Source organism: Numenius arquata, chromosome 33, assembly GCF_964106895.1.
Source record: "Numenius arquata chromosome 33, bNumArq3.hap1.1, whole genome shotgun sequence".
Classification (NCBI taxonomy): domain Eukaryota; kingdom Metazoa; phylum Chordata; class Aves; order Charadriiformes; family Scolopacidae; genus Numenius; species Numenius arquata.
Genome location: NC_133608.1, coordinates 250,344 through 276,635, shown reverse-complemented (window position 1 = coordinate 276,635; position 26,292 = coordinate 250,344). Strand labels below are relative to the sequence as shown.

Sequence of the window (26,292 nt, the reverse complement as noted above, 5' to 3'; positions counted from 1 at the left end):
CTCTTCCATCCCCTCTTTTAACCCAACAGCCCTCTTTCTGCCCCGCCGGCCGTTTCTCAGCGCTTTATTCGGGATATTTGGAAAGAAGGGCGTCTCTTCGGAAGCAGAGAGCGTTCCCCAGGTGGAAAAACTGGCTCCGAAAAGCAGGAGGGCTCCGAAATGGTCCCTTCTCTGCTCTTCACCCGGGGACACGGGTGTTGTATGCAAATGGCCCCATCACACGAACGAGCACGGCGCAGGGGTTCCTCAGACGGAAGCGTGTCTGCAGGAAGCAGATCGGGCGGCAGCGGCCGCGCTCGCCCCCGGGACCTTCTGCCGCTTGTTTCGGGCAGGTTCATCTTCACCCCGGGCAGAGGCTGCCATGGGCCTCCAGATCCTTCCTTCACCTCTGATCTGACTGAGAATTGGGTGTTTTTTTGGTTGGTTTTTTTTTTTTTAAATACTTAATTCGGCTGTGATTCCAAGCTGGGGGATTTGGGATTCTGCTGCTTTGGGACGGAAAGGTGGAGGATTCGGCCATGGGAGACCCAGAAGCCGGTGGTAGGTGATGGCGTTTGAAAGGACGGGTTGTACCGGGAGCTCTGGGGACACGGTGGGGCGTATGACGCAGGTCAGCCCTGTCGGCCACCTCAGAAATACGGGGGCTAGAAAAGAGCCCTAAGTTCCTCTAACGGGGTTTTCCATGAAGGTCCTAGAAGGGTTTGGGTGGGAAGGGACCTTGAAGACCCTCCAGTCCCACCCCCTGCCCTGGGCAGAGACACCTCCCACCAGACCCGGGCTCAAAGCCCCGTCCCAACCGCTCAGTTCTCTAAGTCTTCCTCTGGCAGACGGAGTTATTTGATGAATTTATACCAGACGTTAACTTATCTAAGAGGAAAGGATGTAAAACCCCTATTTTGGGAGGCAGAAGGTGCAGTGTTTTGTCTTAAGAGGTGGGAAATTCCCAGTGCTGGGACTCACCCATCATCAGCTCAAGTCCCTCTGACCCCAAAGTTTGCTTGTTCTCAAAGGGGAGAACTTTCAATTATGAACATAATCAGTTTGAATCGTAGTACCACTCACCCCATCGAGCAGCTGAGAGGTCTCCAGACCCCCTGAGAGCATGAATCCTCCTCCCAGAGCCCCATCTTCAACTGGGGCCAGTCCCTGGTGCTTCGGAGGGGTGAGAAGAATCTGTAATCAAGGAGAAAAATCCCGTAATCAAGGAAAAAAGTCCCATAATCAAGGAAAAATTCCTGTAATCAAGGAAAAATGGGAAGCAACGTTAGTCCTTTCCCTGCTGCCACGTTCAGACGCGTCCTTGTCCTTGCAGCTGGAAGGTCCTGGATTCCAGCTTGCCTTCCAGCAGCTAGGTCTCGTGGTGCTTCTGTCCCGACCAGCGCAAAACCGTTGGCCAAGGCAGAGCTTCTGCGACTCGTGGTCACGCACGGGGAGGGTTAAAGGAAGTCTCGGGGTCTCTGATAAACCGAATAAGCTGAGCTTGTTGAGGAGCCGTGCCATGGGACCAGTCTTCTTCCCCCCCCCCCCGCACCTCACCCTCCAGACCCCTTTTGTGTCCTTCAGCGACCAGGAGAGACGGTGGTACCAGCCCCATCATCTAACCAACCCACCAAAAAAAGCAGGAATCCCTCGATCCCTCTAGAAACAGCCCCATAACATTGATTAAAGACCTATTTTTAGGTTCGTCAGTGAAACAGTGAAACCACGAATCCCACCCCGAAGGTGACACGACTGTAAAAGTCAAATGCCCTTGAGAAATCCAAGTGCTTCCGTAGCCCCATCAGCGAGATCTCCTCAGCGAAGGAGGTTTTATTTGACAGCTCTTTTGCGAAACCAAAACGACTGGTATGAACGATTTTGTTCAGTCCCATTATTTTTTTTTTTTAGCCACTAAATATCCCAGATTCATCCTTCTGTTGCCGACTGGGAGCTCCTTTTACCCCTTTCCAGCACCGAAGCGTCCGCATTTAGGCTTCCACCAGCCTAAGTTCTTCTCACCATCACCAACGTTTCCTTATTTTTAATATTGAAGAGACAAGCAGTGAGGATTTTGATGCAGTTGTACTTTTCTTGCTTAAAAAGCCAGGGCTATCAAGTCATGAAGTGCCGCAGGGGGCTGCCATCTGTCAAGACGAGGCCGATTTATTAATATTTCCCCCTAAAGTTGGCCATCGCCTCGGTTTTGGTTTTGCAAAGTATCGCGCTAAACTCCAGCTCCGTTTCTGCCAGAGCGTTTGCGGGGTGCTCACCTCCTTTCCCAGTAAATCGATGTATTAAGTGGAAATTCTCCTTTCCCCCCTCCTCCCTGCAACGTGATTCATTAATCCCCTCGTTAATACCTCCTGCTCTTTAAGCCGTCTGACCTTATTAGCGTTTCCTGCCGGTTGCCGGGGGGCGATCGCACCCCTTTGGTGGCGGTTCCGACCGCCTCCAAAATGAGCTGGTTTTTGTTAATTCACTTTTTGCCGGGGCCTCTGTTCCACCGGAGGGTGAGAAACGGCAGCGACGGGTGGGAAGCGGCCTCGGGTTTGCAAAACCCTTATCAAGGAACTTGGATTATTTTGTTCGAAAACCATTATTCCTCTGATAAAGGGAGATGCTGATCCAAGCAGCCGGAGCCGGCCGCAATCAGGGTCTCGCCGGGGGGGTGTTTTGGTTAAAAAGGGAGGATTTCACGCAGGAGTCGGGAGTTTTCAGACTTATTCCGTGTTGTTTGGTTCACCCCACGGCGGGGCTTGGGAAATTGGTTTGTTTTTTTTTCCCTCAGACGCTGCGAAGAAGCGCGAGTCATTTTTACGCAGAAAGGGGACATTCACCCCGGCGGAAAAAAACGCAGCCGTTGGTGCTGCGACGCACGGAAGGAGCCGCCGGGACTGGGGTGGGGATGCCAAGGTGGGTCAAAACCATGGGGTTTTAGACCTTTCACCTCATTTCACGGTGACTGCGGCTGAAAGGGAAGTGGAGCTTCTGCTGAACGGCAGAACGAGAGATTTCTCCTCCTAAAAATACCCTCCCTGCTCCGCTACCCCCCCCCCCACCGCTGCCGGAGCTCGTACCCCCCCCGGGGACAGCGGCAGAGGAGAGGGTGAGCTCTCCGGGAGGTAGAGGATGGAGATGGGATCACAGGTTGGTCCATCCAAGGATGGTCCATCCGGGACTTGGCAGGAGAGCTGGTCACCTCCAGCATGAGCATTGGCCCTGCAGAGATGTTCTCCTTTAGGACATGGGTCTAGCACGGGGCTGGAAGGGGTTTCTGGTGGAATCGTCTGAGTTAAGAAGAATAAGGACACGATGGAAGGGTTTCTGCTGGAATTGTCTGAGTTAAGAAGAATAAGGACACGATGGAAGGGTTTCTGCTGGAATTGTCTGAGTTAAGAAGAATAAGGACACACTGGAAGGGGTTTCTGCTGGAATTGTCTAAGAAAAGAAGAACAAGGACACACTGGAAGGGGTTTCTGCTGGAATTGTCTAAGAAAAGAAGAATAAGGACATGATGGAAGGGTTTCTGCTGGAATTGTCTGAGTTAAGAAGAACAAGGACAAGCCATCCTTTAAGAAACATCCTTTTAATCTCCGGGAGAGTAACTTTCTAGACCAGCCCTCCCGCTGCCAGCGGGCTGCCCAGTAAGATAACTGGTTTTAAATGGAAGGCTCCGTTTGTAACTGAGGCTGGGGAGTCGCAGTGAATGGACACAGGATGGAGCTGGGGTCTCTCCGAGCCTCCTGTCCTACCTCCCAGCGGGGGCTCTGCTCGCCCTCACCCCCTTGCTGGTGAAGGCAAAGAGCTTTGAGTAGGGTTGGAAGATTAATTAGTTGATGGGTGTTTACAGGAGGCTCCGTTTTCCTTCCAGTACAGGAAAAGGGATATAGATGTTTAGGAATTTAGGAAGTAATTGGGATTCATCAGGAAGGAACATCTTGAAGGTGCCCAACGGGCGGTGACCTGATGACAGCTGTGACAATGAAGAGCGACGCATTCGAGGCAATGAATTTCCTTGGTGAATGAACAATTCCACAATGAACCATTCGGCCCAGACCCCCCACGTGCCAGTAAAAAGCCACTCGAGAGATTTCAAATGGACGGGACAAACTGGTGCTGCTGCGGAGCGAGAACGGCGGAAAATAACACCAGCTCCAGCAGGGCTGGGAAAACTTTCCAGGTCCAGGAAAACTTTCCAGGTCCAGGAGCACTTTCCAGGAGAATTTTCTGGGTCCCATTTTTTCCACCTTCCTACTTTTATGGGACAATACGGAACGTTTTCTTCTTGAGATGAAGCAAAAGACTTGTGAGAACCTGCGGTTCTTGCTTTATCTTTTGGCGCCCGACAATAAGCTGCTTTGAAAACTCCAGTATTTGTTCCGTTTTGCCCGTCCAGCAGCGCCGGTGGCATCGAGTCGCTTCTTCCTGCCGTAGAATCCTCCACTGGGGACAAGGGGACCAAGTGGAGGCGACAGCCCCGAGGATCCAGGGGAGCTGGGATCCAAACTCAACGAAGTCTTGGATTTGTTGCGTCTTGGATGGCCAACAACTCGTGTCTCTTCCAGGAAAAAAACCCAGGAGGAGGCGGTTGGGAAACTCCCCGTCTCCGCTCACCCACCGCGTGCGACACGGTGATTTATCACCGCCGTTTATCACGACGAAGCAGGGCAGGGGCTGGGTTCGGTTTGCAGCTCTCCGTTGGCATCATCGCCGCTTTTAAATCCCTTCCCCGGCTCCTCCCCGAGCCTTTCAGGCCCTTCTGAGCCGTTTCTTGCAGCTCCTTCAGGCTTCGCTGATTTACGGTAAAAACCCAAGCGTGTCCTCACGCATTTTCAGCATCTCGTTCCGCTTCGGAGTAAAACCTTCAGAAAACTTTTAAAGAACGAGGCCAGCATAAATCCGAATTATTTATCATTGCTCAGCACTGACTGCGGGTGGGAGCGTGGCTTCTGTGCCTTTTTCACACTTATTTCTATTTTTAAGACGCCAATGGGCTCGGAGGGGTTGATGTTCACAGCTTGGACACCGGGACTCTGTCACTGTCAGAGAGCTCTTCCATTGGACACCAAACAAGGAGATTTGGGAATTTTGAAAAAAATCCCTAATAATTCCCTTAATTGTACATTCAAGTGCTTTCTCTGCACTTTTCGACATCTTTATATAGTTAAAAAAAGAACCTGCAAGCAGACACATGTGCTCACGGTCTCAGATAAGCCAGTTTTGTGCTTTTCTACCCCATTTTGCCTGGGAGATGAGCAGGATCGTACCGTTCCCCAGCCGGGTCCTGGGAGTTTCCCGGAGTTATGGGCTCCCGAAGTCTGGATCGGCGACTGCCTGTAGGTTTAACGGCAGAACCAGCTCCTCGTCAACACCTGACTTGAAAAAAAAAAAAAAAAAATCTCTATTTTTTGGGACCCAGACGAGGCCCAGGAGTGGCTCTAATTAAGGAGACACAAACTGACTTTTCCACCCAGCCCCATTTGAGGCACTTGCTTCTCGCTGTCGAAAACTCACCCCCCAGTGAAGCAACTCTAGATTTAGGTCAACCACATCCTGTTTCCTGGAATGTCAAAAGGACAAAGAAGAGTGAAGAAGTTTTTCTTTTGGTTTTGTTTTTTTTTTTTACTGATTGTGCCCACTTCCGTATTTTAAATTTTTTTTTTTTTTTTTTTTTTTTTTTTTACTTTTTTGCAGCAACTTTCGGCGGCCCAAGTCGATTTTTTGTTTCAGCCCCCCGGTGACGGAGGCGTCGCTGAGCCGAAAGTGAGATGAATGGCTCCCATCACCCCGTGTTAAAAACCCACGCGGGGCTGCGGGCAGGACGCGCTCAGAGCTTAGAGGCGGGTGGCAGGAGAGAATTGTGTGTCCCCCCCCTTCAGGTGGGGACGAGCCCGATTTCCATATCGCACGCCCAAAAATTCCTGCCTGCCGGGGACTGAGGGAGGTGCAGGATGGCGTGGGGTAGATGGGTCCCCTAAATCGACGTCCAACGTTGAGAAACGGTTCCTGCGCGTAGAACATTGCGACAGACACAGACACACACCCAACACGGCTTGTGCAACGCAGCCGCCGGCCATGCCACCAACGTGCCCTGGTGGCCAAGAAGGCCAATGGCATCCTGGGGGGCATCAAGAAGAGTGTGACCAGCAGGTGGGTGGAGGAAGGTCATCCTCCCCCTCTGCCCTGCCCTGGGGAGGCCCCATCTGGAGCACTGGGACCAGTTCTGGGCTCCCCAGTTCCAGAAGGACAGGGAACTGCTGCAGAGGGTCCAGCAAAGGGCTACCAAGATGATGAGGGGCCTGGAGCATCTCTCTGCTGAGGAAAGGCTGAGGGACTTGGGGCTTTTGAGTCTGGAGAAGAGAAGACTGAGGGGGGATCTGATCAACGCCTCCAAATACTTGAAGGGTGGGTGTCAGGAGGATGGGGCCAGTCTTTTTCCAGTGGTGCCCAGTGACAGGACAAGAGGGAACGGGCACAAACTGGGACAGAGGAAGTTCCACCTAAACATGAGGAGGAACTTCTTTCCTGTGAGGGTGTCAGAGCCCTGGAAGAGGCTGCCCAGAGAGGTGGTGGAGTCTCCTTCTCTGGAGACATTCAACCCCCACCTGGATGGGACCCTGTGGGACCTGCTCTGGGTGCCCCTGCTGTGGCAGGGGGTTGGAGGAGATGATCTCCAGAAGGTCCCTTCCAACCCCATTGCATTCTGTGATTCTATGGTGTCTTGTCTGCACCTGGTTCTGGGTTCAGGGGTTGGGGGAGGTAGGGGACATGCCACCATGTCCCCTCCACCCCTCCATCTGCTCTGGCAGCACTGGGTGAAGGACGATACCGGGATTTTGGCTCAGGGTGGTTACGATGACAGTTTCCTCACAGTTTTCCCAGCTGATCCCGGGTCTGATTCAAGCCCTAATATCAGCTTTGATGTCTCCCCTGGGCAGCCACAGACTTGGTTTCTGGGGGTTCCACCCAAGGAACCTCCTTGAATTTAGCACTCCCAAAGTTTTCTCTGGAATCCCACCTTGCTGGGCTTTGCCCGGGCATCACGGTTTGTTGCTTCCAACCCAAACCATCCCATGATTCTCTGATTCCCTGTGGGCGCAGGAGAGCCGGGCTCAGCACTCCCCGGCACCTCCAGAGCCCACCCTGCTGCCCCCCCAGTGAGCTTCGGGTCAGGCACAGTGAACCACAGGAAGGTTTGGGTGGGAAGGGACTTTAAAGACCATGCAGTGCCACCCCCACACACCTCCCACCAGACCAGGTCGCTCCAAGCCCCATCCAACCTTGGCCTTGAACCCCTCCAGGGATGGGGCAGCCACAGCTTCTCTGGGCAACCTGGGCCAGGCTCTCACCACCCTCAGAGGGAACAATTTCTCCCTAAATCTCCCCTTTTTACCTTAAAACCCTTCCCCCTTGTCCCATGGCTCCCCTCCCTCACCCCTGCTCCCTCCCCAGCTTTCCTGGAGCCCCTTGAGGGACTGGAAGGGGCTCCAAGGTCTCCCCGGAGCCTTCTCTTCTCCAGGCTGAACCCCTCCAACTCTCTCAGCCTGTCCTCACAGCAGATGGACTCCAGCCCTCCCGGCATCTCCGGGGCTTCCTACAGCCCCGCTCCGACACCTCCGTGTCCTTCTGATGTCCCCAGAGACAGAGGACATCTCCCCAGAGCGGGGCAGAGGGGCAGAATCGGTGACACAATTTCTTCTCCAACTCCAGGTCTCGACACCCAAGAGAGGACGCCTGAAACCAGGAAGAGGTACAGCGAGATATTCCGCAGCCTGGATGCCATAGAAATCTCAATTGGAAACGCGTACGTAGAGAAACGGGGCAGAGCTCGTTGGCCGGGGTCTTCGCAGCCTCCATTGAATTAACGGCCCTCTTTTTCGTTATTCAGGACAGTCGATATGTTCATTGGTGACGCCGACGGCGCCGACGACCCAGACCTGGCCGCAGAAAGCGAGGCGGTTCCGGTAGGCAAAGGAGGAGATCCATTTTCCTAAATAAATTATCCACATCCATCGCCAAAGAGCGCGATTCTATGTTATTGAATTCCACGTTACTAAAATTGCTTTTTGGGTGCTCATCTTAAAAAAATATAGTTATACTCTTACTTGACCAGACAGACGAGAACTGCACAACTCTGGGTTATAGCAGCGCCGGAGGTGGCAACGGAGCAGATAATATTTACTGGAAACACTCAGCCTTTTGCTGTTTGGATTTATATTTTCCTGAAAAAACAGGATTAATTACCGGTTTAAGATTTGTGTGATAAGGAAAAGACCAGACAAGACCCAAACCCCAAATCCGTTTCGGAGTCACGCACCAAAAACCTTCAAAATTTTGGCCCCAAGAATCAGAAGCCCTTTAAAAATAGAACTTCATGTTTTTCACTTGCTTTGGGCAGGGTGGGACTTTCGGGGATAAATCAGCCTCATTTCATGCTTTTCTGTATAAACAAAGGGGCTGGGAACTTAATTTTTCTCTGAGAGCCATTGTTCTCGTGGGCTGTGAGAGAAAAAAAAAGACGGCCTTTTATGAAATCCTCCAAATTTCTCAATACTCATTTTTCTTTCACCATTTTCCTCCTTTTCCTTTTCCTTTCTTTTCCTTTTCCTTTTCCCTTTCCCTTCCCTCCCCTCCCTTCCCTCCCCCCTTTTTTTTCTCTCCCTCTACAGTTGGAGGAAAGTTTCTGCAAGAGCCAAACCAGCTCAGAGAGGCAAGTGCAGGCAGACGTGACAGGTAACATCACTAATTAAAAAATCCATGAGAAGACTTAATCACTCGGCAACGGTCCCAGCAGCCTCCCCATGACAAAACCCCGGTGTCTCTGCTGGCACCAGGACTTTAAAATACAACTTAACGGGGTTGTTTTTTTTTTTTTCCACTTCCTTCGGGCACTATGGGACTTTTGGGGGATAAAAATAATATTTCTAAGCTGCTTTCTCACCGATTTCAGCTTGAAATGGGTTTAAATTTGCTCACTGCAACGTGATGAACTGTATTTGGTTCCACCAAGGACCAAGAATCCTTTCTGCAACTCCCCAGTAACCCGTGAAGTCCTTCATTTTCGGATTTCAAAGCAAATTAAATCAAGATATTTAATTAAAAGCGGAGGGCAGAGGAATACACGTCTCTAAATTACCTGGAACTTGCGTGGTTCCGTGGGCAGGACCGCGTGGGGTCGCTGGGAAGTAGATCATAAAGATGTTATTCAGAGAAAACCCCCTTTTTTTTTTTTGTAATGACTGTTATTGCCGTATTTTGCAGAATCGACTCTTGAGAATCCCAATTTTGCCGCTTTTTGGGGGGAGCCTCTGCCCATCGGCCGGTTCCGAACCCGGGTTTATTCTCTTGCAGTTCAGGAGGCAGACGAGATGCTGATAAAATGCGAAGGCGGCATCGAGGCGGCCCTGGAATACGCCAAAATGTGGTGTAAATACGTCAAAGAGCTGCTCAGCTGGATCGAAAAGCGTCTGAGCTACGGTGAGGCTGGGCGTAAAATGTCCATTTTTGGAGTCCGTACTCTCTTTGAGAGCTTTATTTAAAAAAAAAAAAAAAAATCATAGCTAAGAACATGGAGTTTCAAGCAAAAGTGCAGCAGCGAGACACTGGCCAAACACCAACCCTTTGGGGCTTTTCCCTGAAGATAAAGACACAAAATGGGAATTTTTCTTCCGTGAATGATCCTCATTGAGGGGGAACGACCCCCGGTTTTGAGAAACTCTCCTCCGAGCATCCGAATCCGGTGTCTAAACCCCGGCTCTGCCCTTTTTTTCCTACAGAGACGGAGTTTGCCAAAGGGCTGGTGAAGATCGCGGAGGGGGGACGCAACGCCATCGCCCAGCAGGTACCGGCCCCACTCCCCGAGGAGGAGGAGGAGGAGGAGGAGGAAGGAGGAATTCTCCGCCCGGCTTCGATCCTGCAGCAAATACGGCTCCAAAAACCCACCTAAAACTCCCAGGATTGGGCCGGTTCCTTTTCTTCTTCTATGCCGTTTATGGCACGGAGAGACGATTTGGGAAATGGGATTGAAGGATGGAGCGGCGAGGAGTCAGGGCGGTGCTGCCCAGCATAAAAGCTCTTGAGTATAGAGAAATAAATAGGGAAATATATAGGGATATACAGAAATAGGAATATAGAGGAATGTAGAGGAATGAATATAGAGGAAGAAATAGGGATATAGAGAACTAGGAATATAGAGGAATGAACATAGAGGAAGAAATAGGAATATAGAGGAAGAAATAGGGATATAGAGAAATAGATAAGGATATAGAGAACTAGGAATATAGAGGAAGAAATAGGGATATAGAGAACTAGGAATATAGAGGAATGAACATAGAGGAAGAAATAGGAATATAGAGGAAGAAATAGGGATATAGAGAAATAGATAAGGATATAGAGAACTAGGAATATAGAGGAAGAAATAGAAATATAGAGAAATAGGAATATAGAGGAATGAACATAGAGGAAGAAATAGGGATATAGAAGAAGAAATAGGAATATAGAGGAAGAAATAGGGATATAGAGAAATATAGAGGGATATAGAGAAATAGATAAGGATATAGAGAACTAAGAATATAGAGGAAGAAATAGGGATATAGAGAACTAGGAATATAGAGGAATGAACATAGAGGAAGAAATAGGAATATAGAGGAAGAAATAGGAATATAGAGAAATATATAGGGATATAGAGAAATAGATAAGGATATAGAGAACTAGGAATATAGAGGAAGAAATAGAAATATAGAGAAATAGGAATATATAGAAATAACCCCACCTCATTTAACCTGTGTAGTCACTCATCTTCCTGTCATTGATTTTGGTTGTAGCTGCCAAAAGCCCTTAAATTTAGGAAATCCGTGGCGATTATCCATCATTTTATACTTGCTTTTTTGTCTGCAGCACAACATGCCCCTCCGGTCGCTCTACACCATGGTCCTGGAACACGACATCAAGGTTGGGAATTCAGCGGGCGAGACGGTGGGGTTGCTCCAACAGAAGGAATTCTACCAGGTACGGGATTTCCCCAGGGACCCGAGGCCAACGGGAACATCGCAGAGACCCGACGAGGTCATTGATCCTTTTCTGAGGGGGCGGAGGGGAAGGGAGAAGGAAACACACACCAAGTTTAAGGGAAAAAGATGCGTTTTGGAAATTTTGCTCTCTAATGTCACGCCCTCGGCTGTCAGACACTTTTTCCTGCCTGATGAGGAGCTGTTGCTGCCCTAATTATTATTCCTCTGTAGCCTCTCTCAGCCAAGAAGAATGAAATTGAGAAGTGGAGGAAAGAATTCAAAGATCAGTGGACAAAGGAGCAGAAGAGAATGGTAAGAGGCCAAAAGACGGGTCTGACACAGCTCAAAATGCTGGAAATAAGTGTCTATGAACAAGCAGTAGCAGAAAGGACACGGAGGTGTCGGAGCGGGGCTGGAGGAGGCCCCGGAGATGCTGGGAAGGCTGGAGCCCCTCTGCTGTGAGGACAGGCTGAGAGAGTTGGGGGGGTTCAGCCTGGAGAAGAGAAGGCTCCGGGGAGACCTTGGAGCTCCTTCCAGTCCCTCAAGGGGCTCCAGGAAAGCTGGGGAGGGAGCAGGGATGAAGGAGGGGAGCCATGGGACGAGGGGGAAGGGTTTGACGCTGGAAGATGACATCCACTGGAACCATGACGTCCACTGGAACCATGACCTCCATTGGAACCATGACATCCACTGGAACCATGACGTCCATTGGAACCGTGACATCCACTGGAACCGTGACGTCCACTTGAACCATGACGTCCACTTGAACCATGACGTCCACTGGAACCAAGAGACCAGCATTTTCCTCATTAGCAGAGTTACCGCCTTGGTTCGTTCCTCCCACCACCTCATCGGGCTTCCCAAACCTCTTCCTTCTCCCATTCCAGAACGAATCCTTGTCATCCCTGCGCAAGTCCCGCCTGCAGTACCTCCAGCGCTGCGAGGAGCTGGAGAAGGCAAAGCACCTGAGCACCAAAGCCGAGGAGGAATTCCAGAGCGCGGCCACCACCAACCCCGGCAGCGCCAACAAGCAGCTGGAGAAGCGACGCCGTTCCTACGAGGAGGCACAAGCCAAGGTGATGAGCTCCCACCAGGCTGCCGGGATTTATTCCCAGTCATCCCAGGCGCATCTTCCCACCCATCCCGGTTGATTTTCTCCTCTTTTTTTTTTTTTTTTTCCCTCCCTTTCTGGTGACTCGCAGCTTCAGGAGGCCGAAGCTTGGTACAAGACGTGCATCAGCGACGCCAACTTCCGGCGCCAAGAGCTGGAGAAAGTACGAGCGCGGATCGTCTCCCACGTCCGGAAGCTCATTTTCCAAGGGGATGAGGTGCTGACGTGGGTAGGTGCAAACCTTTTAATTTCTCCTCTGATCCTCGTTTCAGGGAAGCTGCTCTTTGGGATCAGACCTCCAGGCTCTTCACCGTTTTCCCGTTGAACCACCCTATAACTGACCATTCTCCAGCAGCTGCAATTCGGGGAGCGTCCCCGGACGTCGCGTTTGTTACCGACCCGCTACCAAAAAGAAATACCTCATTTTCAATTACATTTTCACATTTCAATCAAATCGCAAACAAATCACATTTTCAATTACTCCTGCTTTGAGGACACAGATGTCCACAGAACAAGTCTAGGGAGGGAGGGGTGGGGGGGAAAATCCCAGAAAAAGAAACAGCGACAAATATTTTTGATAAGTAGAACTATCAACAAGCAGAAACAAAAGAGGACGCTGAGTTTAGGCGATGAAAAACCAGAGATTTTGAGATCCAGGGGAGGAAAAAGCACCCGGGCTTTGACCGATAATGTTATTTTTCCATTTTCTTTCCCCGGTCAGGTGACTTTACGGATGTTCAAGCAGCGGCAGACGCAGTCAGAACAGATTCCAGTGGGGTACCAGCACCTCTCCGAGGTCTGCAAGCCCTACAAAGCGGGCGAGAAATACCTGGAATTCATTCAGGCTCTGCAGAAGAAAGACATTCACATGGAAGTGTTCGAGTTCGAGCCACTCGCTTACGGAGGACAGAGGTAAAAATGAAAAAATACAATGTGGGAAACTTCCATCCGAGCTGAAAGGTCCCAAAACTATTGCCCAGAACAAACAAACAAACAAAAAAAAGGGTTAAAACATAGTTATGAAGTCAGCATCGTGATTGACACTGAAAGACAGAGCTCAGGTCACAGAGACCAGTTGGAGGCCCATGGGTGTTCCCCAGCGGTCAGTACTGGGTCCAGTCCTCTTCAATATATTCATCAATGACCTGGGTGAAGGGATGGAGTGGACCCTCAGCACCTTTGCTGGTGACACCAAACTGGGAGGGGTGGCTGACACACCAGAAGGAGGTGCCACCATCCAGTGAGACCTGGACAGGCTGGAGAGTTGGGCAGAGAAGAACCTGATGAAATTCAACCAGGGCAAGCGTAGGGTCCTGCCCCTGGGGAGGAACAATCCCCTGCACCAGGACAGGTTGGGGGTGACCTGCTGGAGAGCAGCTCTGAGGAGAAAGACCTGGGAGTCCTGGGGGACAACAGGATGCCCACGAGCCAGCAGTGGACCCTTGTGGCCAAGAAGGCCAATGGCATCCTGGGGGGCATCAGGAAGAGTGTGACCAGCAGGTGGCTAGAGGGAGGTCACCCTCCCCCTCTGCTCTGCCCTGGGGAGGCCCCATCTGGAGCACTGGGACCAGTTCTGGGCTCCCCAGTTCCAGAAGGACAGGGAACTGCTGGGGAGGGTCCAGCAAAGGGCTACCAAGATGATGAGGGGCCTGGAGCATCTCTCTGCTGAGGAAAGGCTGAGGGACTTGGGTCTGTTGAGTCTGGAGAAGAGAAGACTGAGGGGGGATCTGATCAACGCCTCCAAATACTTGAAGGGTGGGTGTCAGGAGGATGGGGCCAGTCTTTTTCCAGTGGTGCCCAGTGACAGGACAAGAGGGAACGGGCACAAACTGGAACAGGGGAAGTTCCATCTCAACATGAGGAGGAACTTCTTTCCTGTGAGGGTGTCAGAGCCCTGGAAGAAGCTGCCCAGAGAGGTGGTGGAGTCTCCATGACTGAAGACATTCAACCCCCACCTGGATGGGACCCTGTGGGACCCGCTCTGGGTGGACCTGCTCTGGCAGAGGGTTGGAGGAGATGATCTCCAGAGGTCCCTTCCAACCCCAGAGCATTCTGTGATTGCTAATTACAGAAAAGCCCAGGGCCTCAGATACCAGGATCTTTTCTCTCTGGGTGGCTCCACTAACGAAGAACCCATCTCTAAGGATGCTCTTGGTGCCTCCTGCCGAGCACGGGACCCACAGCAGTAAAACCAGGGCAGCAGTTCTGTCCATTCCATTATTTTTATCATTTGCCAAAGATTTAGGTCCCTCTTTTCTCATGTGGGCGCTGCCTGAACTCTAAACTTCTCCTGCAGATGGAAAAGGTGAAATTATATTGAATAAGTTTGTTTTCCTAGGTTTGTGCAGGGGTTTTATTCTATATAGTCTCCTGGAAAAATGAGCTGACACCTATAAGCTACCTCCGTCACGCAATATTTTTCCCTTAGTCTTCCCTGCTGGAAAATTGTTTGTGACCCCTTCCAGGTCCCCTCCCAGCAGCAGAAAGAAGGTGGCCTTGTATTCCTCCGGAGCCTCTTCTGCAGCGAGGGACATGAGCACACCCGAGGAGACAGCCAGGAGGCAGCTCCCCACCAATGGTGACCAGAGTAGGTTAAACTCCATAAAGACGCCCCAATTTTCCCTCCATTCCCCGTAGTTTAATTTAGATTATTAGGCAAAGAGGCAGGAGAGGTTCTCGCCTTCTCAGGGCTGTGCTTAGGACACAGCTCAAGCTGGGAGAAAATATTTATGGATTTTCTTGGGAGCTCAGGTTGGACTTGACCCCCAAGTTGAGCACCCCAGGAGGGCTCAGGACAGTCTGTCACCCCCACATTGAAGCACCCCAGGAGGGCTCGGGGTGGTTGGTCAACCCCACGTTGAAGCACCCCAGGAGGGCTCGGGGTGGTCGGTCACCCCCACGTTGAAGCACCCCAGGAGGGCTCGGGGTGGTTGGTCAACCGCACGTTGAAGAACCCCAGGAGGGCTCGGGATGGTTGGTCAACCCCACGTTGAAGCACCGCAGGAGGGCTTGGGATGGTCGGTCACCCCCATGTTGAAGCACCCCAGGAGGGCTTGGGGTGGTCCGTCACCGTGTCCACCTTCCGCAGGTGCCAACAGATCCCTCTGCAGCGACACAGAAAGCCTCGGTGGGAGCTGTGAATCCCGATCCCTGGACTCTCCCACTTCTAGCCCAGGTGAGAGGTGCAAAAAAATTCTTGCCTAATATCGCCCCAAAAAACCCGAAAGAGGCATAAAGCCCACACTGACCCACTTGGTGCACCACGAGGATGAGAAAGCTCTTTATTATTTTCTCTCTCCTCAAGGAAACTCTAATAGGAGGCTGTTGAAGGCTCCGTCCACCGGCACCATGTCCTCCTCAGATGATTTTGAAGAGCGAGATTCCCTGCAGACGTTTGAAAACGGTGAGCCACCCGCATTTTTTTGACTCAAAAGGTGGAAACCGTGCTCACGTATGGCTTCCTTTTCACCCTTCCGTGCCGCTTCTGCAGAAAACGGTTCGTCCCAGCAGCAGTTCAAGAACATCCTCCTCTCCAGCGCGGCCCAGACCCACCGGCTCAGGAAGCTGCGGGGACCGTCCAAGTGCAGGGAGTGCGACACCTTCATGGTCAGCGGCTTCGAGTGCGAGGAGGTGAGGGCTGGGAGAGGTGGAAGCCTGGGGCGACCATCGTCTCCCGCTGAAGGTCTGCGGGAACAAGGGGCCCCTCTGCAAAATTCAGTGCTTTTTCCTTCCTCTGCGTTACGCAAAGCCCATTTTTCTGTCTTGGAGTGACCCTCACTCCCCCACGACAACCTTCTTGGGGTTGGTGGGACGGTGGTGGTTGAGGGAAGAGGAGGAGTCCTCCAGGTTCAGCCACCGCTGCGATGCTGGACCACAACCAGAGCGTGTCTCAGGAAGGTTCTGCCGTTGCAGTGCTGCCTGGCCTGCCACAAGAAGTGCCTCGAGAACCTGCTCATCACCTGCGGCCACAAGAAGCTGCCCAACCGAGTACCCCTTTTCGGCATCGACTTCACGCAGGTTCCTCGAGACTTCCCAGAGGAAGTTCCCTTTGTCGTGGTGAAATGCACCTCGGAAATCGAAGCCCGTGCCCTCGGGGTGCAGGTGAGCGGTCAGTTATTCTTCTCTGGGTCTTCTCCGTCTCCAAGCCTCCTGACCTCTCTCCCCGCTCTCATCCACGCAGGGCATCTATCGGATAAGTGGATCCAAAGCCCGGGTGGAAAAGCTGTGCCAGGCGTTTGAGAACGGCCGGAGCCTGGTGGAGCTCTCCGAGCACTCCCCCCACGACATCACCGGCGTCCTGAAGCATTTCCTGAAGGAAGTGGGTACCAAACCTCAGCCGAGCGCGTTCCTCAGGGCCGGATCAGCAGGATGAAGTAAACATTGGTGTCTTCCTCCACTCTTGCTGCAGCTTTCGGTGCCGGTGCTGTTGTCCCACCTCTATAACGACCTCATTGCGCTCGCCAAAGATCTGCAAAAATCCGGGGAGGAGAAGACGGACTGCGGGGGCTTCCCTTTGGATCCCATCCAGAGCATGAAGGACTTGCTGAGCAAACTGCCTGGAAGCAACTACAACACTCTGCGGCACCTCATCGCACACCTCTACCGGTGAGGAACGCAATGGTTGTCATGACGGTTCGGGACAGGTTCGGCCACAGGAGATCATCGAGTCACAGACTGGCTTGGGTTGGAGGGACCTTTAAAAGCCATTTAGTCCACCCCCTGCCCTGGGCAGGGACACCTCCCACCAGACCAGGTCGCTCCAAGCCCCATCCAACCTTGGCCTTGAACCCCTCCAGGGATGGGGCAGCCACAGCTTCTCTGGGCAACCTGGGCCAGGCTCTCACCACCCTCACAGCAAAGAAATTCTTCCTAAATCTCCCCTTTTTCAGCTTAAAACCCTTCCCCCTCATCCCATGGCTCCCCTCTCTCATCCCTGCTCCCTCCCCAGCTTTCCTGGAGCCCCTTGAGGGACTGGAAGGGGCTCCAAGGTCTCCCCGGAGCCTTCTCTTCTCCAGGCTGAACCCCCCCAGCTCTCTCAGCCTGTCCCCACAGGATCCCTGTTGAGCTCTTGTAGGAGATCCCCATTGAGACCCCGCTGCCAGCAGAGCACCAGATGTGTTTGAGGAGAACATCTGGGCTTCCTTGAGCTGGGAGGGGGCTGATGTAGAGCCAAGCAGGCAGTTGTGAGGAGGGTAAAACATTCCTTCATGGAAAAGACCATCTTGCAGCAATTAGGAGACAGCCTTAATGACCGAGAAGGACCAGAAGGTCCTCACTGATAATGCTTCATAGTTAAAGTGGTGAAGGAAAGGAAAGAGGTCAAGGAATAACACAAGTCAAGCCCCTCTCACCCAGCTCTGAACATGGGTCACCAGAAGCAGCCGCTCTCATTGGGGCTGCACCATCCAGCCAGATCCCAGCAACTTCCCAGATCCTTCTCCAGCGTTTCCACACACAGATCAGAGCTCTGTTCCCTATAAACAGAATCACAGAATGCTATGGGGTTGGAAGGGACCTTCTGGAGATCATCTCCTCCAACCCCCGGCCACAGCAGGGGCACCCAGAGCAGGTCCCACAGGGTCCCATCCAGGGAGGGTTGGAATGTCTCCAGAGAAGGAGACTCCACCACCTCTCCGGGCAGCCTCTGCCAGGGCTCTGACACCCTCAAAGTCAAGAAGTTCCTCCTCATGTTTAGGTGGAACTTCCCATGTTCCAGTTTGTGCCCGTTCCCTCTTGTCCTGTCACTGGGCACCACTGGAAAAAGACTGGCCCCATCCTCCTGACACCCACCCTTCAAGTATTTGGAGGCGTTGATCAGATCCCCCCTCAGTCTTCTCTTCTCCAGACTAAACAGATCCAAGTCCCTCAGCCTTTCCTCAGCAGAGAGATGCTCCAGGCCCCTCATCATCTTTGTAGCCCTTTGCTGGACCCTCTCCAGCAGTTCCCTGTCCTTCTGGAACTGGGGAGCCCAGAACTGGTCCCAGTGCTCCAGATGGGGCCTCCCCAGGGCAGGGCAGAGGGGGAGGATGACCTCCCTCCCTCCGCCTGCTGGTCACACTCTTCCTGATGCCCCCCAGGATGCCATTGGCCTTCTTGGCCACCAGGGCACATTGCTGGCTCGTGGCCATCCTACTGTCAACAGGGTTTCTCTCTCTCTGCTGGGAAATGGGGGTTTGGGGAGAGCTGGGCAGCCCCTAACGGTCCTGTTTCCCTTCCCCAGGGTGGCAGAGAAGTACGAAGAGAACAAGATGTCCCCAAACAACCTGGGCATAGTGTTTGGGCCAACCCTGATCCGGCCGGGCTCGGGGAGTGACGTCTCCATGTCCTGTCTTGTTGACTCCGGATATCAAGCCCAGATCGTGGAGTTTCTCATTCAGAACTACGAGCGGGTGTTTGGGATGGACGACCTGCCCCCCTCCTTATCCCTCGGATGCGAAAATCCCTCGCAAGAAGCGGCGACAGAAAAGGATGAAGGACCTCAGAGCCCAAACACAAGCCAGAGTTTAACGCTAGAGGTAGAGCTCCCAGCCACTGAGCCGGGCTTTACTCACCCTGCTGTGGGGACGGGAAGGTGGGATAGCAATTAAAGACAACCTCTTTTTCCACGGATAATGAAACAGTTTCCTACCAAGAGGTTTATTCCCAGAGGAAGGGGCAGGGAGCCTGCTGCACGTGGAGCGGGAGAACCAGAAAAACTGAAATTCTAAGCTGCAGATCGCTCAGCAGCTTCTCAGACGCCTCTGGACGGTGGTTTTGCTCCAGGCTTTAGATCCCGGCCGTCCCAAAAACCTAGACCCCATCCATCCTGCTGCACCCCCAAGCAGCTGCTGCGGACCCCGGTTTTCCCACCCCCTCCTACTGACCCTTCTGCATCTTCCCCAGCCCCACGGCTCTTTCCTCACCGTATTTCATGGCACTTTAAGAAGACGGAGGGGTTTTTTCCCCGCTTTTCGCAGTTGTTTGATGAGGAAGAGGAAAATGTCTTTCCTAAAGTTAAGCCAAAGGGAGTGAGACCCGGGTCCGGGGATTCTCTGCCTCCTGCTTTTGAGTCCCGGGTGCTTGTGACACGACTGTGGGTCTGCAGTGACCACGTTCACGGCCTGACACCCGGCAGCGCCGCTTCCTCCGCGTGTCCGGCTCCCCGAGGAAGCAGGGATCGGAATAACTACGATTAAAGCGGAAATAAAATCACCAGGGGTAGCCAAAATTCACTTTGCGTGGGCAGAAACCCGCCGGGATTACTAACCCCTCAGAGAAAGCACTTTCAGAAACACGCACGACTTGCTTTTGAGTGTTTTCAAAGCTTTTTTTTTTTTTTTTTACCTGTTTCTGCACAGAAAGTGTCACAAACCGGTAAAAAGGGGAGCTGCTCCTAAGGGCACTCCTGTTTTGCCATTAATAACAGGCAAAGCCCCCCCCCGACCTGATCCTCATCCAATTCCACACCCATTCCATCCCGGCTGCGACTCCCGGGTCCTTCGCTCAATCCTCCCCCCTTTGAGTCTGACGATAACTGATGTTGATAATTAATGTTTCCCCTTTTTTGCTCCCAAACGGGCTACTCGAGTGTCCCGCGGGACGCGGGGGAATCGGTCTCAACCCACAGCTGCTTTCTGGGGTGAGTTTTGTGGCATTTAGGGCACGGACGCTGGAGCTGGCAGGTCTTGACTAACGATTTTTCTCTCGTGTCACCTTCTGCAAGCCCCCTCCCTGTCCCCCCCCCGGCATTACAGACAGTCTAAGAGAAGTCAAGGCATTTTCAGCTCAAGCGGTCGCCTCCTCTAACGGGATTTAGGGTGAACTGGGAGCTGACGGTCTCTTCACCTCGACTAAGAGTCCTTTATAAACACCCATGGCTTTGTTGTTTTTTTTTTTTTTTTTTCCCCTTCTCCTTTTCCCCAACAGAATTTCTCCCCCAAGCACGGTTTAAAGGCGGACTGTGCCTCCGAGAGCTCCTCTTCCAGGGAAGCCATCAGCGAGCCGGCTCCGGAGGGAGCCCGCACCCCGTCCAGCGTGGATGCCCCAGGTAAATAAAGCAGGGATGGGGATGGGGTTAGAGGTTGTGGGGTACCCTCTTTGCCGGGTTTCACACCTCCCGCCCTCCTCCGCATCACGCAGCTGGCACGAAAACCCTTTTCCTGCTCTTCTCAGGAAGGTTTTTTCCCCCCCGCTGCTGCCTCAGCTCCTGACCCCGCTCGCCCGGCTTTAACGCCCCCAGGAGGGCTTTAAGAACAGGATCCCGATTCACATCTTCTACCTCTTTCAAGGGTGGATCTTGCTGAATTTATGAGGTTAATTCAGCCTCAGAGGGAGGCGTTCTAGCCTGTTAACGCTGGAGGTTTTTCAGCATCCTTTCTAACCAGAAAAGAAGTCAGCAGCCCAAATGGTTTGTGGTAATAGCCTTGTCTCGCTGTTCTAAGACAATTATCTAATTTTTTTCATTTCTTTTTTTTTTTTTGTCCAGAGCTGAACGCGAGCGTGGGCTCTGAGCCGGAGGAGCTGGAGGACTCCGTGCAGGAGAAGACAGACAGCGACTCGGACACAGCCCCGGGAGCTCAGCCCCGGTGCCATTTCAGCCGCCAGCCTGCGAAATACATCCGAGCGCCGGCAAAAACCAAGCCAGTCATTCCCAAATCTTCCAGTTTGCCCTTGAGGGCCACCACCGCGTTAACCAACGCGGCAATGGAGGCTGGGGCAGAAGGCAACCCGGCCGACGGCGGCTCCGCCACCAAAGATGTGCCGGAGGAGAGCGGCAGGAGCAGGAACGGCTCCAGCGACGCCGTCAGGCAGCGCCCAGGAGGGAGGCAGCAGCTCAAACATTTCGAGATGACGCAGGAAACCGCCAGGATCGTCTCAAAGTTTAAGGTCGATGAGGCCTCTGCCGCCCCCGAGCCTTCTCCCGAGAGCGCGGGGTCGACGGAGAAAGCAGAGGAGCAAAACCCGGGGACATACCTATAGGAAAAAACCCCTGAAGAATAAGAAATCACAGCAACGGAAAGGGAGAGAGGACTGAAATCCCAACGAAGGAAGAGCCACGGGGTGAAAATACCGTCCAATTTGTATTTTCCACGCCGGCTGGAGAAAAGGCTGCTGTGAGTTACCTGGCAGGCTTTGGGCTAACCCCGGATTTGCTTTTTATCCCTTAAAAACCCCATATGAGCGATAAGGAACAAACCCAATGGTGCTCTCTCTCTGGAACGTGCCCCGCTCAGCACGAAGGACGAGGTGAGAAGTAGAGGAAAGGCAGACACCGGGCTGGAGAGACGTAGCCAGGAAGGAGGCGACTCCAATCTCGGACAGAAAATGTCCCCAAATGGTCATTTGTTTTCTGGCAGCTGCAAGAAGCACCGATTTTTGTCATTTTTATTTCACGGTGGTTTTGGGTGTAACCCAGATTTTGGATGTCGTAGAACAGGGTACGTGGGCGAAGCTCGCGTGCTCTGGGTCCTTCAGCTAGGGCTTCCACTTGCCCACCAGCACAGAGCCGTTCCGGAACGGGGAAAGACACCGGGAAGCCGGACCCCGTTTCTGCAGAACACGAGTTCTCTTTCCCTCGAAGCACCTCGAGCTTCTGCAATTCTTCCACCTGAAGCTGCTGCTGCCGCGAAGGCAGATAAGGAAGTTTTCCTGGGTCTAAAACCAGATTTCTCCGACTCGCTGGGTCTCCATCATCTCGCCTGCATGTGGGTGACCCCAACGCCCCTTTCTGCCTCCCTGCAGTGGGATTTGCCGGGTTTTTAAGTGGAGGAAAGGGAGGACTCTGTCCTGTAGTGCCATCTCCTGACGCTCGCCCGCTCCCTGCCCTGCTGCACGGTAGAGGACGGGCGGCGTTCACACATTTCCTTGGTGCTGGGTTGCGTGTACAGCTTGAAATTCAGATTACAACGTCCAAATTCCCGCTCTGGGGCAGATTTCAGCCGTTCCCACCCCCCCACCCCCCCCTGCAAGGACACTCGGAGACGTTTGGAGACGCCGGAGCTGAGCGCTAAAAGAAAACATTACACTTTCCCCAAGCGGCTCAGAAGGCAAAACAACCCTACTTCACAAATTTCTTTTGTCTCATCAAAAAGAGGGTCGAGAAACCGGGAGCGAAACATCAAGCCGTAAAAGAAATGCTAAGGATCTGTTCTCAGTCTTTGTACAGTTCGGGCTAAAGAGAGTTCCCGTCTCTGGAGCAATGTATATTTGTTAATACAGCGCTTTGAATTCTTGAATACTAAGTTATCTTTTACTGCTGTAATAAATTACTGAGCGTTTTATTATAAGCTTATCCTGTATTTGTTTAACGTGAATAGGGAAGCCTTAAGTAAACACTTACTGGACTATTATGAACCGAGCCGAGTGACTCAGGTCTCCGGAAAACAAAGGTAACACTCGCCCACAAGAGTTTACAGTTTGAGGAACCGGCAGAGCTGGAAAAATATCCCTGGCAAAATACCTTCGTTTCCTTTTCCTGCTGCACACTTAAATAGTTAAATTTTCATTCATTCTACGCGGGAGAAAGGTTAGGAGAAAGGTTTGTGCAGTAGGATTCCTCCCACCCACCTCTGTCCTCCCCTTCTCCTTTGGGAGTCCGATATATATATATATATATATATATATATATATATATATATATTAAAAAAAAACAGCCTTTAGAGGAAAAAGAGCTGGTTTTTACCTTGTAAGGCGTAATTTGCTGCGGGCAGGAGCTGCCGAAGCGACGCTCCCAGCCCAAGCCGTGCGGGGAAGGGTCCCCAGTGTCTCTGCTGCTGCTCGGGAGGGGGATTTTCTGCCATCCCCAACACAGCTCAGCTCGGAAACGGAGACGCTGAAATTAAGGAGAATCCAGACAGGGAGGGAAGCATCGTTTCCTCGGCTCGTCCCAGCTCCTCGGGGCTGAATCTTCACTCCAGAGGCTGTAATTAGAAATAATATCCTGTTTTCTATTTTCACTTTACCTGTCTGACCCCCAGCTCAGAGCCCCACCACAGAGGACAGCAGCATTATCTGCATAATTAATTGAAATATAAACCCAGAGCAACCCTCTCAAGAAGCCTTTTCTCAGCCAAACAACCAATAAACCAATTTCTTACTCTTTTTTTTTTTTTTTTTTTTTTTTTTCCCCCCTTTTTCAATCACCCAATGTGAATTCAGGGCACAAAGCATCCAGCTCATCCCAGCCAACGAGCTCCGGAGCTTCCGTCACTCCTCGTTAAGTAAATGCAAGGCCCCGGGTCTTCACAAATAAGACAAATAAGGATCTGAGCTGGGCTGTGTGGATCGGACTCTGAACCGAATTAGGGAAATCCAAGCACTTGATACATTTAAGAAGGGACCAAGAGATTCCTGTTTCTCGGAGGAGCCAGTCGGAGTTTGACATTTGCTAATCACCGAGTGTTTAATTGGGACCAGGCTAGGGATGAATTCTGCCCCAAACTTCCTGCTCAGCAGCTCTTTAATTTACCTTTATCCCTCTAAAAATAAAAATGAAAGCAAATAGATCCGCGGGTATCAGGAGTCTCCAGGGAAAAACCTCCCAGGATTTTCCAGCAGAGGGATTACCTTTCACCTTTACCCAGTTCTAGCAAAGCAAAAGGCATTAGACGTTTTATTTTTAAGGAGCTCGAGACTTTGGTCCAATTCTTGATCCCATCCTTCTCTTTTTTTGCTTTTTCCCCTCCCCGTTTAAACATTTGTCCTGTGCTGTTGTTTCTTATTATCTAATGGGAGAAACTAAATGGGAGTTATACCAAACCTGCCAGACGTTTGTTTAAATTATCCCCAGAAGGAGATAATTGCAAACAAACCAAAAAAAAAAAAAAAGAGACAATTCAGGCCACTTCTGAGCTGGAAACCGGCTGCGATCCCAGGTGTTCCCTTTTGAACCATTAGCAGTTCCCCATCGCTCGCCTTTACCCTGCTCCCCAGAACATAAAGAGGGGGGACGTGAGGTCTGCTCCCACCTTGAGGGTTTGATGGGAGAACATGGGAATTTGGGGGGATTTATTGCTGCTTTTCCAGGAGGAGGATTTTTCCAGGAGCCTTTATGCCTTGTAGAATCCATCCTCTAAGGGTTAGAAGCGTTGAATTATTGGGATGTGCCTCTCAGAACGCAAAAGAGTCTTTATTATTTGTTAAAGCCAATCCAAGTGCTTTGGAGCATCACAAGAAGCTGGTTTATGGATCAGGGTCCCTCCTCAGGTCCTCTGCTGCCCGCTCTGAGAGGAGTCGCTGGGATGTAGGAGGGCATGTAGAGATGGGATGAGGGGGAAGGGTTTGGCACCGAAAGAGGGGAGATTTAGGTGAGATTTAGAGAAGAACTTCTTTGCTGTGAGGGTGGTGAGAGCCTGGCCCAGGTTGCCCAGAGGAGCTGTGGCTGCCCCATCCCTGGAGGGGTTCAAGGCCAAGGTTGGAGGGGGCTTGGAGCAACCTGGTCTGGTGGGAGGTGTCCGGGGGTGGAACTTGATGGTCTTTAAGGTCCCTTCCCACCCAAACCATTCTCTGTGTGTCCCCACAGCCTTCCGAATCTCCGTGCTCGGGTGCGTTTGAGGGAACGTTGCAGGATGTTTATGTGAGCAGATGGGAAAGGGCTTTCCCTGAGTCAAGAAGGGGCCGGAGTAAGAAGCCCTTTATAAAAGGGGCAACTGTCATCTTCCCGTGGCCACCGTGGGCTCGTGTTCGGGTGGGAGGTCTCACTCCTCAGGAGCCAGCAGAGTTGACATTACCCGTGTGCAGGGCGCTGCCACGCTCGCCTATCGCTGAAGATCACCCTTGGTTGGTATCTTCTGCCTCGCTGTTCTAGCAATTACCAAAAATCACTTTTTTTTTTTTTTTTTTTTTTTTTGACTCCTTCCAAGCGGTTTTGCCCCGGAACGGGTGGTTCAGCAGCAGGAGCGGTTCTTTACGTTGTCGTTTAGCAAGAAACGAAACGATTCCCAGCTCTACCTTGGACGTTAACACATCTGGGACGGGGTGGTGTGCGAAATAAGTCAGCGTAGAGTGCATTCTTGTGTTGTTTTACTCTGAAAGGTCCCTTCCAACAGCCGATTAGCAGAGCGCCGGGCGGAGGAGGGAGTGAAAAGCGAGATCTTCCGCGTGTCTTGCTGGGAGTTCACGCTGCTGCGGACAAACAGCTTTTGTTTTCTTCTTCTTCTCCCCCTCCTCTCCTGCCCCGGAATGTTTTGTGATATTCCGGAGTTTGTGAATATACAGAGCGACGGTACCCGCAACGTGCGGGAGAGGCAGTAAACCAGGCACGGGGACTGCTCATCTCCCGCACCTGAGATTCAGAGAACAGTTGGTTCGGGGATTTTATTTTTTTTTTTGCTAAAAATGCTGAATTAGGGAGTGCTTCCCTCCTTCTCTTTGTGTCACGGGGAGGTAACCCCCCCCCCCCGTCAGTGTCGCACACATCGGGGCATTAAAGAAAAGGAAAGTCTGGAAGGAACTAAATCAAATCCATGCGTTTTGTGGCTGGGATCCTCTCGGGGCACTGGCTGCTCTCCTCTATCATTTATTTTAAAAAAAGATGCCTAGAGCTGTAATTCCAGCTTTGCTGAGACAGCAAGTTACAGACACTTGGCACCGCGGGCCCTGGAGAGGGTCAGTTTTGTAGGTATCTTATAAAGGGGGTTCCAAGGGAGCTGTATTTTCCAGTATAAATCTGTTTAATAAATGAACGTATAACATTCTACGACCTTTACAAGAATGACTTCGTTAAGGGAATATTTTTTTTCTTAAGAGGAATCAAGAGCTTTCTTGTCGCTTTGCGAACAGAAGGTGGCAGCTGAAGTAGGCGTTTTTTTTCCCCCCACTAGAAATCACAGAATCACAGAATGCGATGGGGTTGGAAGGGACCTCTGGAGATCATCTCCTCCAACCCCCGGCCACAGCAGGTCCACCCAGAGCAGGTCCCACAGGGTCCCATCCAGGGGGGGTTGGAATGTCTCCAGAGAAGGAGACTCCACCACCTCTCTGGGCAGCCTCTGCCAGGGCTCTGACACCCTCAAAGTCAAGAAGTTCCTCCTCATGTTGAGATGGAACTTCCCCTGTTCCAGTTTGTGCCCGTTCCCTCTTGTCCTGTCACTGGGCACCACTGGAAAAAGACTGGCCCCATCCTCCTGACACCCACCCTTCAAGTATTTAGAGGCGTTGATCAGATCCCCCCTCAGTCTGCTCTTCTCCAGACTCAAAAGCCCCAGGTCCCTCAGC

General features: G+C 51.8%; 1 protein-coding gene across 1 annotated transcript; it reads left to right on the top strand.

Moving 5' to 3' along the window:
- The first annotated feature begins 248 nt into the window (after positions 1–248).
- On the top strand, positions 249–21,057 carry GMIP (GEM interacting protein). Its single transcript, XM_074165125.1, has 21 exons — positions 249–540; positions 7,690–7,783; positions 7,868–7,943; positions 8,649–8,712; positions 9,331–9,456; positions 9,756–9,820; positions 10,876–10,986; positions 11,220–11,300; positions 11,876–12,064; positions 12,191–12,328; positions 12,821–13,011; positions 14,565–14,686; positions 15,188–15,274; positions 15,404–15,502; positions 15,590–15,729; positions 16,012–16,200; positions 16,280–16,417; positions 16,508–16,704; positions 18,320–18,614; positions 20,005–20,125; positions 20,564–21,057. Exons 1-21 carry the CDS (start codon positions 519–521, stop codon positions 21,055–21,057), a joined length of 3,039 nt encoding a protein of 1,012 aa, XP_074021226.1. The 5' UTR covers positions 249–518.
- Positions 21,058–26,292: the final 5,235 nt, after the last annotated feature.